Here is a 17,805-nt window from a genome sequence, read left to right as displayed (position 1 = left end):
GTTCCTAATAAGGTCATGCTTCGACATCCGCAGGCGTTTGATTCTGGGACTCCCTGCTGACACCATAAAATGTGTTAAATAAAAGCAGTTGAATGAAAACGTGTGTGTCCCTACAATTGTGGTTTAAAAACAGGTTCTCTTACTGTTGTAGCGAGGCTGTCAGCAATTCAAATGCAAAGAAGCCCCTGCCTTTGCCTGGCTCAGCTGAAGAATGGAATGATTGCTTGTATGACTGTTTCTCTCCAACAGTAAGAAAAGCAATTTTTTTTTTAAAAGATGCATTTTGCCCCTTCAACACATTCCTTCTCATTTACACTGGCCATTCATGTCGAGTCAAACCTGCGTATAAAAAAATTCGTGGATAACAAGGTTGGACCTGTATACTTTTTCTGCTAAAAAAAAAAAAATACCTATTAAGGTATAAAAAACATGAATAATAATTTTACACTGTGCACAGCTGACCTCCAATATTCTCAGTTACAACTACATGTTTCAAACTGCCTACAACTACACGTTTCAAACATGCCCACTTTTGAGCCACTCACTGCTATTCCCTCATACGTAAAATACACAGCTCTGTACAAAGCCAGCCAGGTACAACACACATGAAGCAACTCTAAGCAAGAGCCATACATTTCTATGCACAAACCTTTAGCACCCTTCCCGTCACAGCCAGATATTTTTAACCTCAAAATACCAGCCAAAAGTTAACTCCCCTTGGTAAGCAACCCTGTACAGTGGCATCGCTAGGGCGGTGCGGGGGTGCGGGCTGCACCAGGTGACGCGCACAGGTGGGGTGACATGCATAAGAACATAAGAACAGCCCCACTGGATCAGGCCATAGGCCCATCTAGTTCAGCTTCCTGTATCTCACAGTGGCCCACCAAATGCCCCAGGGAGCACACCAGATAACAAGAGACCTCATCCTGGTGCCCTCCCTTGCATCTGGCCTTCTGACATAGCCCATTCCTAAAATCAGGAGGCTGCACATACACTTCATGGCTTGTAACCCGTAATGGATTTTTCCTCCAGAAACTTGTCCAATCCCCTTTTAAAGGCATCCAGGCCAGATGCCATCACCACATCTGGTGGCAAGGAGTTCCACAGACCAACCACACGCTGTGCATTGGGGGTGACATGCTAAAATCGCGGTGGTTAGGGGTACTACTGTCATGTTACATACCGTTGGATGCAGAATTTCCAGCAGAATGTAATGCAAAAAACCAGAGTGAAATATCTCCTTTCTATCAAAGGTTCTATCGGAGAACAAAAAAATGCCTGGAGCCCTATGAAAAGTGAAACTGAGCTGTATTGTGCATTTACTCATGAGTAGGCAACCTTCCCTTAGTCCTTCGGAAAGGGCAGGATGAGAGGAATCCAAGGACACCAGAATGGTCCTGATCCAATGAATGCAGCCCCAAAAAACACCTGAGAAGTAAGTCCCTCCCTCCAAGCAGACAGATGTATTGAGCCCCATGAAAAGCAAAACTAAGATGCACACTCGCATTTACTCATGAGTAAGCAAACGTGCCTTGGCTGGTGGTCAGGCCAGGCAAAGGGGAATGTGAAGCCACCAGAATGGTCCTGATGTGATGGGACTGGAGCTCAACATATGCTCCAGAAGGCAGCCTCCCCTCCCCCCCCACTAAAAAGGATCAAAACAGAGGCTCCAGCTGATAAAGTGAACTTTTTAGGGACTTGCAAAGCCAGGTGGATCCTGACAGTGATCTGGTTTAAACAGAAGTTCTTAAAATTGAACTGGGCACCGGGTAGGGCTGAAAACCTTACTGATTTTTTTTTTGGGGGGGGGGGGTGTTTTTGCAGACAGGCTACAGAGGAAATTCAATTGGTGGAACAAAGCTGGCTTCTACTTATTTAATTATTTGTTTTACTTTAATTATTTATACTTATTTTAATTTGCCTGATGATGTCATTTCCACCATGACATCACTTCTGGTGCGTCTTGGACAGATTGTCATTCTAAAAAATGGGTCCCAGTTCTAAAAGTTTGAGAACTGCTGCAATAAGGTGTTAGTAAGTTGACACCCTGGGAGGGGTGTGTGTGACACCTCTAGTGACCAAAATCACTAAAATGATAATTTGGAGGAATGATACCATCATGTTATATATCAATCAATGAGTAATTTCATGCAGAATGTGTTCTATCTTTGTTCTATCAAAAGGTACAGCCAAAAACACAGTGAGGACAGAGTAATGGAACATCACCATGTCCACCACCTGGAGTGTTGCCCCCACCCACTGCATGGGGGGGTGACGTGCTGGCATCCCCCACCGGGTGACATGAACCCTAGTGATGTCACTGACCCTGTAACACTGGCAGTCCAATTCCAATTGTGTATCCTCAGAAGTAAGTTCCATTATAGTCAATGGAGTTATCTCCCAGGTAAATGTGGATAGAATTGCAGCCTGAGATACATTTACACTGTGTGATAAATATGGTCAGCACTTGGCCTACACAGGGGTTCCATTCCCAGAACTTCCTGAGATGCCAAAATTCACAGATAACCAAATCCGTGGGTCTGGGCCCTCACTTGATCTCCGGACTCAACTTGGAAGCGCTCACAACCTCTCCAGGCCTCAGAAAACCTTCCAGATGTGACCAGGAGGCGCTTCCGGTCACTTCCAGGAGGTCAGGTGACACCTCCACTGTGGGTTCAGAACCTGCAGATAAAAAAGATCCACCTGTATTTCTAAGCATCACAAAGGAAAGCTATTTTGGTAGCATTCCCATTGTGACAGCAACGTCAAAAAAAAAAGTCCTGCTTGGTCCAGATGAGACCAAAAGTCCATCTTGTAGTTTAGCATACTGCTTCTCAAAGTGGCTAACCATTCATTACATTTAAATTCCACCTTTCTTCAAAAGGAGTTCAGGGCAGCATACATGATGAACCTCTCCCCCTTTTTTAATCCTCAAAACAGCCCTGTGAGGTAGGTTAGGCTGACATAACTAGATCAAGGTCACCCAGTGAATTCGTAACTGAGTGGGGATTTAAACCACCAATTTGAACTGCCTATTCCTAATCCAGCATAGGAACCACTGCATGACATGTTTTTCTCCATCGTCTTCAGGGCTTTGCTTTTCTACCTCATTTAAGAGGCAACCCAGGAGTAAAAAGCAAAATTCAAAGACAGGTATAGGTATCTATCTATCTATGCACCAGAGATATGCCACAAGATAGCCACAGTCTTCAGATATTAAACTGGAAAATACTATGGTTTCTGCTGGAAAAAAATTTCATAGGACATGTGGACAATTTTTATCTAAACAGTGCATTCCATCAAAAGAATATATTCAGGATCCCTTAACTCAAAACACGGGTGAAGCAATTCCAAAATGAAGCGGTTCCAACAAACCGTTGGAATATTTAGGAACCCCTCTGCTAGGATTTCCCCTCCCCTTCAACAAGCCGCCTTGAAGTTAAGAACATAACACAGGCCAAATTCAATCAAAAATTATATCAAATGGTAGGAGTTGTGGCAACCCCGTCTAATTCAGCAATACTCTTTCCCCACAACAAAGAAACCACAAGCCACTGTCATCTCAACATCCTGGAGAATGCAGTGTCCAGCTGAACTTGAATGTTGCATTGATAAACACTAACTACATTCAGGCATCTACAAGCAACACTCCCAAGATGCTTTTTTGACAATGAAATACCCTGAAACAGCTGTTGTGCAAGAGGTTATGCCAGGTTTTCCAATGTGCAGAGCCCGGCTGGAGACAGACAATAGACAGTCCAAGTGGCAGGACTGTGTACAACCTGGCCATTTCTTTGGTCCGGATATCAAACAGGTTTTGCAAGTTTTGAAAGCCTGCAAAGCAAGTGAACCACTGCCACCTAGCAGGAAGGGCTATGTACTTATTAAGCATACAAGTTCAGCATGTAACTGTGCTCAGAACGCATGCACAGTCAGTCTCTCTCATCCAAACCCAACTTTTGTTGTCTCCAATTAGTCTACCTGCCTGCTTAGCCGGGGTGAGCAGGGTCAGCATTTGGAGCTTGCAAAAGAAATGGGGAGGGGGGACACAAAAGGAATGCAAGTGGACCAGATCAGCTGGAAGGAGAGGGACAAGATCCCAGGACCAATGCAAGTGGTTGCCTCTCACCTTAGAAACTCTGTTGCCTCCTTTGTAATGCCAAACACATGCAGTCCAAATTCCTCCATGGGCAAGTGCATTCGGTTCCACTTGTAGCAAGTTTGAATCTCTACCGTCTGCATCTTAACAATTTGTATTTTCCTCATTTACAGATGAAGAATTGAAGCTGACATTTACTCGCTCAAGGACATATAATTAGAGTGGCCAGGGGACAATTGGCCAAAAAAAAAAAATGCCTGTGCCATTAAAAGGCCACAGGCGGGGATTCAGGACCCAATCCTATACAATTTTCCAGTGTAGTGGCAATGTTCCTGGAGGAAAGGGAACAAACCTTCCCTTAACTGGAGGAGGCCTTTGTGACTGCCCCCCCCCCCCACAGGATGCAGCATATGCCCCGTGAGCACGGCTGCACCAGCCCTGGAAACTTGGATAGGATTTGGCCCTCAGTCACTTTGCCTCTCACACTGCTGGTTCAACGGTCCTTCCTTTGACCTGTCTGTACTGATCAGCAGACAAAGAAAGTGGGCAGTTGAACGAACTGATGGAACAGGATCGGGATGACCACAAAAAATGGGAAAAGGCACCCCATAATGTAGCACAGCCAAGAAAAATGTAGGACATGGCAAAATAAAAGTTAAAAACACTTGTATATTGATTTCATGTGGTTAAACACTATATTACTTATTACTAAATTTAAAACTATATTACATATCATTTATTAATTACAAGAAGGCTATGTGCTGCCTACAGGGGCTGCTCACAGAGAAAAGGAGGACATTTAAGTTCTTTTCCAGGACACAAGGCTTAAAAAGAGGACATCTGATCACCCTGAACAGGATGCTGAAATCAGAAAAACACCAGACTCAATTCTGGTTAACTTTTGGTGTGGCAGTGCTTGAACTGTTCCATTCTCCTATTGCTAAGTGAGGCTTGTGACAAACTTTGGGGACTTTTGGGGGGTAGGGAGCCTTGTGTAAAACTAAGCTAGAGACTACAGATTGCATCGCCTTTACATATATGCACACAACTAAGGGTGCAATCATATAAATACTTTCCTGGGAGTAGGCCCCACTGAACACAATGGCACTTCTGAGTAGACAAGTATAGAATTGTCCTGTTAGCCTCCTATTAAATATAACGGAACTAGGAAAGGTGCAGAAAAGAGTGGTCAAAATGATTACTGGGCTGGGGCACCTCATGAGGAAAGGAAACAGTGTTTTGGGCTCTTCGGTCTAGAAAAAAGGCACTTTTTTCTAGAGGAAGGGACACGACTGAGACATACAAAATTGTGCCAGGGATCGATAGAGGGATGTTCTTTTCCCTCTCATGCAACACCAGAACCAGTGTCAGAAGAGTTAGAACAGACAAAAGAAAATATTTCTTTACCCAGCATGTGATTAGTCTGGGGAACTCCTTGCCACAGGATGAGGTGATGGAATCTGGCCTTAGAGATCTTTAAAAGGAGATTGGACAGATTTCTAGAGGAGTCCACCACAGGTTACAAACTGTGCAACCTCCTGGTTTTAGAAGTAGGCTACCTCAGAATGCCAGGTGCAAGGGAGGGCACCAGGAAGCAGGTATCTTGTTGTCTTGTGGGCTCCCTGAGGCATCTGGTCGGCCACTGTGAGATACAGGAAGCTGGATTAGATGAGCCTTTGGTCTGATCCAGCAAGGTTTTCCTTATCCAAGAGAATGCATTGAGGGCAAGGACTGATATATCTGGCACATTCCTGTATAAAGCAGGGAGTGGGAGTCTTTCTTTAACTGATAAGACATGAATGGGAGAGGAGCATCGATTTTCTCCTGGTCTCACCTGTAGTCAGTTGCTCTTGAAACATCACTCTCAATTCTTGTTCTCAGATATAGAAAACTGAGAGAAACAGCTGGAGTGCAGGACTCAGGAGAAGTAAGGCAGATGAAAAGTAATCAGTGCTCCTTCCTGCGCATGTCTCTTAATCATACACACACACTCATCACTTTATACATGGCCAGCACAAGCACATGTAAAGCATGCACCCTCAACTACTATCCCACAAGTTTATGGTTTAGTATGACAATCATGAGTCTTTTGCTCCCCCCCCCCCCCACTTCATGCACAAGGACAGGAAGCATTTGACTTCCTGTACAGACTTGCAGGGTTTGAAGGTCACAACAAATCCTGGCCAGACAGGAAGCTGAAAATTTCTCCCTCTCACATGCAAAAGATTGTACTAGACGGGAAGCCTGAGGCTTACAATCATCTTGGTGAAAGTGTGATTGCTCTGTGGCTTCACATGATGTCTCAACACCCTGGTCAAGGTCACCATCCCAGATGCTCATGCTTAGGCAAAACCACTTAAAGGCACCCTTTTCTGTCATGACAAGTCACTCGATGTAGCTTTTGTACTTGGATGGTTTTAATGGTATTTTGATTTTGTGTCACACTGCTGGAAAAATAATACTACAACCCTCACTCAAGATAAAGCATCTCAGACCTATTGAAAGAATGTGTCCTGCAGCAGCCAGTCAAACATGTTGATCAGAAGTTCAAAAATTCCCAAGCAGTGTAGCAGTTTCAGCAGGGTACCAGAATAGACAGGCAAGCAACCACCATCCAAGAACGCATTAGGACTGGCGCTCCAGAAGGCATCTGTGCATTAACAGTCACACAGAAGACGGCACAAACAAGTACTTATCAAAAGCAAGTTTTCAACTGGGGAGGGGGGCTTCCTTGTAATTGGTTTGCTGGCGTGCAACCCATATACATTTTAAAATATCTGCAAGAGGTTTCAGTAGAAAGGAGGGGGAGCAGTTGTAGGCTTTCTGGCACTGGGATTAAGTGCTGACACACACCTGCCTGCACTGCCAGCAAAATATTTGTGATATTACACTGGTCCAATGTGTGTTTTAGGTATGGGAAGGGAGGCCTTGCTCGGTATCCCTGCTGAGAATCCCTTCCCTATTTGACATTAGGTTGTCAAGAACAAGGGGTTCAACCTTTTCAGACGTGGCCCCCCCTTCCCTGTAGAGTCCATCAGGCCAGCTGCCTCTTAAATTATTTTAAGAAAATAGTAAATGCCTCTATATTTCAGCAAGTCTTTAGGGGCAGGAGCAGCAACTGGACTTTCAATGGAAAAAATATGGTTAGTTTTTCAAGATGCCGTTCTTATGTTAGGATGACTAAGGGCGCAATCCTAACCAAATTTTGAGCACTGACTTAGCCACAATGCAGCCCCAAGGTAAAGTAACAAACATGCCCTTACCTTGAGGAGGCCCCCTTGACTACCTCCCCACTGCAGGTTGCAGAGCATGCCACATTGGCACAGCTATGTGAGTGCTAGAAAGTTGGTTAGAATTGCAGGCTAAAGCTCTATTCAGATGTTCAATAAGCAGGTACTCTGCACCCAAGTGGGAGGGGGCAATGTGGAATGAGCTATTAAAGAGGCACTACCAGACATAGACCTGCTTAGCTTCAACTAGGTGGTGTCTCGTGAGCCTTTGGATCATGGCCTGAGTGTTAGCAAAATGAGGGAATTCCCCCTCCCAAATACCCAGACTTTTCTGGAACCACCAGAAAATGTAAAAGGCTGCAACCTAAAGGTCAACATCAGTTGTTTAACACCAAATATATATATTTGAAATCTACATCATCAGTTTTCAGCCCAGTGCCACGAAAGGTCCACAGTAGCGCAGCTAATAATTATGTAGCCCGGTGCCAAGCTCAAAATGTTGTCCCAGAAGTGATGTCACAACCGGAAGTGACATCATGCCTGGACTTTTAAAGAAATGAAAATTGGGAGGAACCCACCTCCTCCCCCAGCAGCTCACCACCCACTTGCTCTGCTGCCTCCTCCCAGTCAGTGGCATAGCTAAGGCATCTATCTGCTACCTGAGGTCAAAAAACATTTTGCAGCCCCCCCCTCCCCGCATGATAAATATCAACTTTAATTAAGGAACTAAATAAAAAGTTATTGGTCCCATACTATATCATAACAACATCTCATTGGCACTCAGAACAATCAGTCTCATAGGTCAGTTTGGAGTAAGGCAAATCCACTTTTTGTTCCACATGACAGTTGCGTTTTCATTTTCTGGTTAATTGACCATAATGTTTGATAGAATACAGATATTCCAGTGCTGTTTGTTTCATTGCAATCTGCATTAAATTACCTTTCCAGTGATATATAATATGATGGTATTATTCATACATACCAAGATTTTCACAATTTTGGTCACTAGTGTCAAGCTCAGCTTGTTGCCCCCCTAAAGCTTGATGCCCGGTGCAAATGCTACCCCCTGCACCTCCTTAGATACACCACTGCACAGGTGTGCTGCAGGAGTTTGGAGCACAGTGATTAAAAATCACTGAAAAAAGACCCGCAGAACCCAGAAGCAACATCACAAGAGGCAACAGCCATAGAGGTCAGTGTGCCATGAGAAGAAAAAAAATTGAAAACCACTAATCTAAATAGATTGGACTGGGCCCCGCTGTACATCAAGACCATAGTTTAAGGGAGAAGAAGGCTTTAATTTTCTGTCGCCACCATGAGCCTAATCTGGATCAGGCCCCCATGACTCTTTTTATCCTGAAGAATGTTCCCATGGGAGCTGCTTTACAGGGTAAATACAGTCAGGGTGATACCCAATCAGGATCAGAACTGTAGTGGAGGCAGAGAATTAAAGTCCCCCATCATCTTGATCTATGGAACAGTCTATTCTGAATGTTGTTTCATTTAAAAACCCTAGTTAACGCAGGGCACAATCCTATCCAGGTCTATTCAGAAGTAAGTCTTAACATGTCATTCTATCCTTAATCACTTTGGAGAGTTATGCCTATAACCCAAACCTAGGCACACTTAAAATGGAAATAAAGCTGCTCCAAGTTTAATGACACTTAACTCCTGCTTACTGTAATGCAAGTCATTAACCCATTTTTGCCCAGCCCACAGGTGTATACATTTGGTCCCTGTTGCGTATATGCAATGTTGGGCAGAAATGGCTTTTAAATAAAACAGGGTTGTTCCACACCAAGTGGTTCTGGGATTGCACCCATGCTATGTGATTCTCTGTATACCTACTCAGATGTAAATTCCATGGAATTTAACAGGGCTTACTCCCAAGTTAGAGTGCATAATATTGCAATCAATTCTTGCTTTTCTCATTTCTGCAAGTCAGCTGAAAAAATCCACACTGAACTAGAAAGCGTATTCAATTTTTTAAAAACGGCTTTCCGACAAGGTATTCCAGTTTTTAATTTGAGAAGCCAAACCACCACCACAGAGCTCTAGTGCTAGAGCATTAAAATAGCATGAAGAGATGCAGTGAGGCAGGCAGGCAATCAGCTCCTGGTGCTCCTGCAACAGCTGGTTAACAGGAAATAAAACCCATTTTGAGAGAGTAGGGAGGCCAGGCTCATTTATTTATTATTAACAGTTTATCAGTTTTGAAGGGACACAGCAAAACTCAGAAAGTATTTGTTCTGTTCTAACTGGACAGAACAGACTCTAGAAGTTCCATTCCCTCTTTGCACCTGCCCCAGAAATTACACCAATTGGGGTGTATGTGAAATGCTATATCCTACAACTACTCTAACCTCTCAGAATAATCAGGATGAAACCCCTATTACTTGCATAGAGATGTATGAATGTGCAGCTCATTTTGCTGTATTTTAAAACCCATTTGTCAAAAAGAAATGATGAATTTGCTTGCCATTCTCCTCTGGACACGTCTCCACTAAGGAGTCGATCTATGCCAGGAATTTTATTTCATTAAGAAAGTGATATGGAGCATCTGAGATCACATACGACACACACACACACACACACACACACACACAACAGAATGCCAGAGAGGTTCCAACTGCCAGTACCCCACAGTGCGCGCCTGATTATTTGCAGATGCGATGTGGGTCTGCGGGGGGGGGGGGGGAGAGAGAAAGAGAATTGTTGGAGGAATTTTAATCCCACGTTTTGGCATTACCCAGCCAGCGTCACTTCTACCCTCTGCTATATGCACGGATTAGCCATTAACATCCTCGTGCACATTTATTTAAAAATGCTGAACATGCTGCATTTGCAGAGACCACAATAAAAGCCCAAGAGTGACAGCACAGACAAGCTTCAATAAGTCAACTGTCAACACCAATTCTATTTAGCTAACAGCTGAATGTCCAACAAAAAGCTAAGCTGGATTCAGCCTCTTTGGGGCAGGCTTGTCATCCCACAAGCACAATCATTGGTCTAAAAATCAACCAGCGAACATGGGATCAATTAAAACCAGCTTATGGGGTGGGGGTGATTTGAGAGGAGGGGGCGAAAAGGGGATAATTCACACAACTTGGGCTAGATCTCTATTCATCTCAGCCCTCTTGCGCTATGAAATCCTTAAGCTGTCCTGTGAAAACAGAAGCATTACTACCACCTTTCAGTGTCTAGTCTGCTCTCAAGTAGTTCCACATTTAATTAAAGGCACACTGTGGCTTTTTTGTATCAGCACAGATAGTTTGCTCAGTCTAAAAGTAAAGACCAGTGTTATTCTAGCAACTCACTAGAAAACAGAATTCCAAAAGCCATCTGTTGGGAACTGGAAGGAGAACAGATCTACTCTACACAGACTTGCATATTCCTAATACAAAATGCTACTTTGGCTACATGCTTTGCTTAGGACTTCCTAACAAAACAGATACTGTACGCACCCAAAAATCCTTCAGTTGTGTTTTATTTTGAAACTTTGCACATAAAGTAACAGGTTTCTCGACCTGTCCTGCCAAATGTCAGAATGACAGAAGGGAAGTTTATGGACTGCATCAAACACAACATTTAAATAGACACTTCCTTCAAGATAAGGGGAAGAAAGTGCTGGATAGAGCTTTCTTAAAAGGTAGGCAAGAAGGTGCAGTACACACATTCGTCCACATGGGTGCCATAAGTACATTTCTTTTGCTCCAATAGTGATAAACTTTTGCTGAAGCTGGAAGATTTTAACATGGCTGTGCTTTAGAGTCAACTACCACCAAGTGCTGATTAGATTCAAACTACTCCCATCTCAGACCAAAATCTCAGGTTATCACAACATTGAGTAACATGCACCTGGCAAAGGATGCTTAAAGTTCCCTTTCATGCTCCAACTTCACCCACTCAGGCAACATTTATTTAAATGATAAATACAGGCGTGGTATCCCCTGGGGACAAGAATAGGCCCTCAGTTTGGCTGTACTTGTCGTAAGACTAAACAGCCACCTGGTAGATGAGGCACATCAGCCTGGGAAGGCAGCTCATCTGAGAGAAGGAAAACTCTGATCCCAAACCTCCACTTCCTTGTGGCTACATCCAGTTATGGAAAACGCTTCAGGAGACAACCTCAAGGCAAAATCCGGAGCCGGAGTCCCTGAGGCAGTTCATGGCTGAACACAGTCACGTTCTGGCAACTCCTGCGACGCCGCTGGAACCAACCGTATTGGCTTCTGGCTTTCCATTGGACCATTTCAGCGATGTGGAGAAGGGGGATTTGCTGCTAGGGAAACAGTCTATCCTCCATATCTACTTTACCCAGGCTTCGCGCACTGGAGAGGACACTCTGTTCCAGAACCACCATTCAGAGTGCGAAACCATAGTCTTCCAAGACTGAAGGATGCTAACAGGCGTGGTTCAGATGCTGTCCAGCCACCCCCATCCATGCAGCCACACAGACAAGACAACTTGCGACTAACTACTCTTTGGTGGTAGATCTACACACACACACACACACACACACACACAGAATCTATTTAAACCACCATGGTCCTTATTATAATGCTGAGTACCTGTTGGCCTAGACTGGCATTAGATCACACTTTATTTCCCAGGTAAAGTTATCATCTGAATTGGGCTGCAGCAATCATGGGGAAGGGTACCCAGATACAATTGAGGACAGTGTGCCTATACCAACCATTGTATAGAAGAGGGAATTTTGGCAGATGCAGCTTTTAAAACCCTGCTACCTTAAGCTGCACCCAGCAGCATAGCCGGAGGGGGTGCAAAACAATAAGTTTTGCACCTCACCACATGAGGCCACCTCATACCTCACCACAGCATGAAAGTGGCACGTCCCCTTGGAGCCACTCCAGGCCACCTCCATTTTGCTCTAGTGGCCCAGAATGCTCTGAAGGGGAGGGGGAGGGGGAAGGGACTGTTTGCATGCCACAGTGAGAACCCATGCAAAACTTAGTGCTTTACACCCCCTCTAGATATGTTACTGGCTGTACTTACAAAAATTTCCTCTTCTGTACAATGGTTAAAGGTATAGGCAATCTGTTCTCCATTGTATCTGGTCATCTTGCCTGGGAGTAGGCCCACTGAACACAACTAGACTTACTTCTATGTAAACCTGCATAGGCTTGGGCTGTCAGTCAACTTAAAGTCACCTAGTAGAAAAAAACATTTACAGTACTATCCTAAGCAGGAGTTCAACTGAGTTTACTCCCAGGTGTGTACAAGATTGCAGCTTAAGTTTCTCTCTCCCTCCTTTTCAAAAATCAAGGCAAGACACCCCACTGAACTATCATGAAAGCATGATTTCCCCTTGTGCAGCGGACAAAGCCCATGTTTAAGGTGGCAGGTGTTGCAAGTAAAGCTAAGGGTGAAGTAGAGTGTGGCCTGGTCAATTTTCACCAACAGCAGAGGAATGAAAGCTCTAGCACAGTGTTTCTCAAACTGTGGGTTGGGACCCACTAGGTGGGTCGCAAGTCAATTTCAGGTGGGTCCCCATTCATTTCAATATTTTATTTTTAATATATTAGACTTGATGCTACCATGGTATGCAACTGAATTTGAGGAAATGTGGCAGATCTGTACTTATAACAGGGAAATGGGATTTACTCCTGGATAACTGTTTGCAACCTAGGATTGTTAAAAATTTTCCAGCTTGATGATGTCACTTCTGGTCATGACATCACTTCCAGCAGGTCCCGGCAGATTCTCATTCTAAAAGTGGGTCCCAGTGCTAAAAGTTTGAGAACCACTGCTCTAGCAGCAAATAGTAAGATCCAAAAGAAGGACTAACAGTATAGAGAAGCTTAACCTTTTATGGATAAATAATAGAAATGCTCCTCCAGAAAGCAAGATATAAACAAGCCTCCTCACTGATTGGATAAGACATTACAAGGTGGGGGGGAGAATCTGTTATTCCAGAAGCAATCCAATCTTTGTATGTAGTTTTGCAGAATCATGCTGAAGCTGGAAGGGATCCGACTGTCTCATCTTGGTATCAGATGGAGCCCAGTAAACATCAGTCACACTTGGGGCCCAATCCTATCCAACTTCCCAGTGTAAGTGCAGCCGCAATGCAGCCCCGAGAAAAGCAAACAAACACTCCCTTACCTGGAGGAGGGCTCCATGGCTGTCCCCCACCACAGGATATAGTGCATGCACAATTGCTATGGCTGCACCAGCACTGGAAAGTTGGATAGGATTCGACCCTTACACTGCACCATCCCAATCGGTACAGGCAGCTTTAGATATCTGGACTTCCAGAGGGAAAGTTGGGGGTGTAAGACCACAATCCTATCCATACTTACCTGGGAGTGAGCCCCATTGACTACAATGAGATTTACTTCAGAGTAGACATGCCTAGGATTGGGCTCCAAGTGTCTCACACTCCCTTTTGTCACCCTTCTTTGTAACATGGGGGCTTATGCCGCTTTCCAGCAAGGAATTGCATGGGCTCCTCATTCAAGCAAGTCCCTAAGCCACACATCAGCAAGACATACAGAACTGGACTCCAAGTCCCCAGTGCTTCCTTCTGCTCCACTCCAGGCTCCTCTGTGCCATAAGAAACTAACAGCTCAACCCTATTCATACTTTCCTGGGAGTAAGCCCCATTGACTCTAAGTCTTCCGAGTCTTACTTCTGAGTAGACATGCATAGAATTGGGCAGTAAATGAGCAGGAACAACTTAAGTGTTCAGACCAGTGTTTTTCAAACTGTGGGTCATGAGCCAATTTCAGGTGGGCCTCCATTTCAATATTTTATTTTTAATATATTACACTTGATGCTACTACCATGGTATGTGTCTGCATCTGGGGAAATGTGCACTTTTAACAGGCTACAATATATATGCTTTTAACAATGATAGTCAATGGGGCTTACTCCTGCTTATGTGTTGGTAGGATTGCAGCCTAGGATTGTTAAAAATTTTCCTGCTTGATGATGTCACTTCTGGTGGGTCCTGACAGATTCTCATTCTAAAAGGTGGGCCTCAGTGCTAAAAATGTGAGAATCTCTGGTTTAGACTCAGAGGCATCTTCTGATCACTGATAATGAATGCAAAGTTGCTTCTACACAATCAGGTGTGGGAACCCTTTAGAAATGGGAATAAAATAACTTTTAAAAAATGGGGCTGTGATATAAACAATTAACCTACATCCACATGAGCTAATATCTTATTGCAGACATCTTTGCAAGCCTGGTATAGTCAAACAAAGCTGATGGCTCACACAAGCAAGCCAAGCTGTACAAGGAGGAAAGAAAGGAGATGTGGGGAGAGTAGAGCTGCTACCCGAATGGACTTGGAAAAATGGACTTGCTGGGGACCAAATTCCCCCCAAAAGCAACTTTTGGCATCTTCCAGCATAGAGAGACGCTCTTTCTCTTCTCACGTAACACCAGAACCAGGGGACATCCACAAAAGTTGAATGTTGGGAGAGTTAGGACAGACAGAAGGAAATATTTCTTTACCCAGCGTGTAATTAGTTTGTGGAACTCCTTGCCACAAGATGTAGTGATGGCATCTTGCCTGGATGCCTTTAAGAGGGGATTGGACAGATTTCTGGAGGAGAAGTTCATTGCGGGTTACAAGTCATAGTAGGTATGTGTAAGCTCTTGGTTTTAGAGGCAAGCTGCCTTCCACTGCCAGATGCAGGGGAGGGCACCAGGCCACAGGTTTTGTCTGTTGACTTGTATGCTCCCTCGGGGATTTGGTGGGCCACTGTGAGATACAGGAAACTGGACTAGATGGGCCCTTGGCCTTATCCAGCAGGGCTCTTCTTATGTTCTTATGAGTTCACCTGACCTAGTTATCACTCTCAGTGACAGTGGAAAAGAAAAGCAGAACCTCAACTTAAGGGAAATTTCTCAAGGATCTCCAAAAGTTACCAATGAGCTGAGGCAAGAGTTACCTCACTGAAGTCCCCAGCAGGGAAGGAATTACCCATACAATAGCTCAGATAAGAGCCAAGGAACACAAATGAGTTGGTCCTTCAACAGCTTAAACCAGTGATACCAAGACAGCATGACATGTTTTGTTGGCAATCAGGGACAAATGCATCAGAAGGAATGAGAGGGAGGGGGTTTTGATAACCAACTTTGGGTCAGATAAGTTACAGTGTTATTTGATTGAGGTTAACATGCCCCCCCCCCTTAACAGGACACATACAACAAGGATGCAAGGGGGGGGCAGAGCTCCACAGTCAAGGTGAGCAGGGTTTCACTGTGAGCATGAAATAGACAATCAGCATTACTGCTGCTCTTTGTGAATTTACTGTCCCTCTTTGTTCATTAGTTTGCCTAATGCTGCAATCCTATGCAAGCTTCTCAGGAAGCCAGTCCCATTTAAATCAGTGAGCTTGCCAACTTGTGAGCATGTACAGGATTGCGCTCTTAGAATCAGAAAAGACATCCACACAGCTGCCTTGGGAATCTATTTGAGACGAAAGGGGAAATGTAAACATAAATAACACAATACATCCCACACACTGGATCAGCACTAATATAAACTAGCAGGAGACCCCTTGCAAATGAGTGGATTTGCCCTATAAACTCTCTGACCTCCATACTTAAAGCATCATCATGTCTTCATTAACTCTGTTTCCATTTTTTTTTTTAAAGAGACTTTAGTCAGTGACTCTCATTGAAAGAAGTGACCTTTGCAGTTCCAACTGTCCCACAGGGACCAGCCTACAGGGAGGGCTGGAACTGTCAACTCCAGACACCTAGAGCAAACTTATTATCCTCAATTAGCTCCAATTTCCTCCGCTTGACTAAAGCTGACCATGGACTGTCAACATACAAAAGATCACATCCAGGTCTCCATGTAGAATCACCATCACCAAGCACCACACAATCAAGCAGCATAAATAAGCACAACCAAGCACTGATGGAGGGAGAGAACACATCATGTTGCTACTTCTCAAACCTCCCCCATTACAAATGTAGAAATCAATACAGAATATTAATCCTATTTCAGTTATGTTGAACAGACATCTTTAAAAGCCACTGGTATATCTCTTATGCAGAAGCTGTGCTAAGACTGCAGCCTACTTGGGAGCAAGTTCAAGTGTACTCAGTGCAACTTGCCTTCAAAGTAAAACAAGCGCAGGATCATGCTGGAAGTTCCAACTCAGGCTGCAATCCCACACAGTACACTCTTACCTGGAAGTAAATCCTACTGAATTAAATAAGACTTACTTCTGAGTAAACCTGCAAAAGATTGTGCAGTCAGTCTAGAACTGAGTGATGAGTAGTTGTATTTAGGACTGGGACATCAACCTATACATAGGGGCTACATAGAAAAGGAACAACAACCCAATCCTAGGCAGGTCTACTCAGAAGCCCCACTTCTCAGTGTGGCTTACTCCCAGGAAAGTGTGCATAGGATTGCAGCCTAAGAGCACTGAGGACACAATCCCATGGACATTTAAACAAGTTCTACTGAAATCAGTGGGGCTTACTCCCAGGTAAGGATTGCAAAGGGGCGTGCCTTTTTAGGTGTGGGTAAACTGGGAGAAAGAAGCTCTTCTTTTCCCCTTCCAAAGAGACAGAAGAAAACGAACAAGAATAATCCCATGAGCTGGGTTAACTCCCCCACACTTTTAATCCGCATTAAAGCGGGGAGTGCATTAAAAGAATTGACACCTACTCTTCCCAGTTAAAGAGAATCTAAGCCAGGCGGAGCTCAGGACCAAGGGGGAGGCATGTTTTGGGGAGGGGGGAGATGATGGGGAGGTCAGAGGCTACTGGTTTGATTGGGGGCAAGGGAAGAAGAGGGGGGTCAGAGGCTACTAGTTTGATTGGGGGTAAGGGGAGATGATGGGGGTCAGAGGATACCGGTTTGAGGGGGCAGGGAGAGATGATGGGGGGTCAGAGGATACTGGTTTGAGGGGGGCATGTGGGTGGGTGGGGGGCTCTGCCGGTGGGCTACTGACCTCTCTTGCTGCGTCGCCAGCGGCTGCCTTGGCAGTGACTGTAATCCATGCAGTTCAAGACGATCAGGGCAAAGGAGAACAGGCGAAACTGCATCCTCTGGCTCCGGGCTGGGGGGAGGCAGCGGCGGCGAAAGGGGGGGCGTACTCGCCGGGGGGGCTGCGAAGAGGCGAGGTGGCAGGCGCAGAGCAGGAGCCGGGCGCCACTCACACGCCTCCGGAGCCCCCTCGCAGAGCCTGCAGAGTCCCGGCAACTTCCAGCATCTCCTCCGGGGCTGGGACGGGGAGAGAGAGAAACACCCGTCAATAAAGCGTGGTCTTGTTCCCGCTGCGGGGGGGGGGGGGAGTCCGCCCCCGGGACCGAGAGTGGGGCTTCCTCCCGAGTAAACAGGCGGGGTGTGGGGCTCCTGGCAGTCCCAGCCTTAGGCATGGGATGAATGGGCAGTCCCGCAGCCTGCGATGGGACTTACTCCCAGTGGCATAGCTGGGGGGGCAAAGCAGTAAGTTTGCAGGCAACCTCCCCGCGGCGTTC

General features: G+C 45.1%; 1 protein-coding gene across 3 annotated transcripts in view; it reads right to left on the bottom strand.

Annotated features, from left to right (window-relative positions):
- RSPO2 (R-spondin 2) overlaps positions 1–17,370 on the bottom strand; it is a 133,894-nt gene extending 116,524 nt beyond the window's left edge. For 2 of the 3 annotated variants that reach the window (XM_066625785.1, XM_066625788.1), the window contains exon 1: positions 17,277–17,370. In XM_066625785.1, coding sequence (XP_066481882.1) covers positions 17,277–17,370 — 94 coding nt within the window. Of the gene's footprint in view, positions 1–4,138; positions 4,150–17,276 lie in introns of all 3 variants that reach the window. The other variant, XM_066625786.1, reaches the window with a different exon arrangement.
- Positions 17,371–17,805: the final 435 nt, after the last annotated feature.

The sequence above is a fragment of the Tiliqua scincoides genome, chromosome 4 (genome assembly GCF_035046505.1).
Source record: "Tiliqua scincoides isolate rTilSci1 chromosome 4, rTilSci1.hap2, whole genome shotgun sequence".
In the NCBI taxonomy this organism is placed as follows: Eukaryota; Metazoa; Chordata; class Lepidosauria; order Squamata; family Scincidae; genus Tiliqua; species Tiliqua scincoides.
This window is presented reverse-complemented; position numbering and strand designations above follow the sequence as displayed.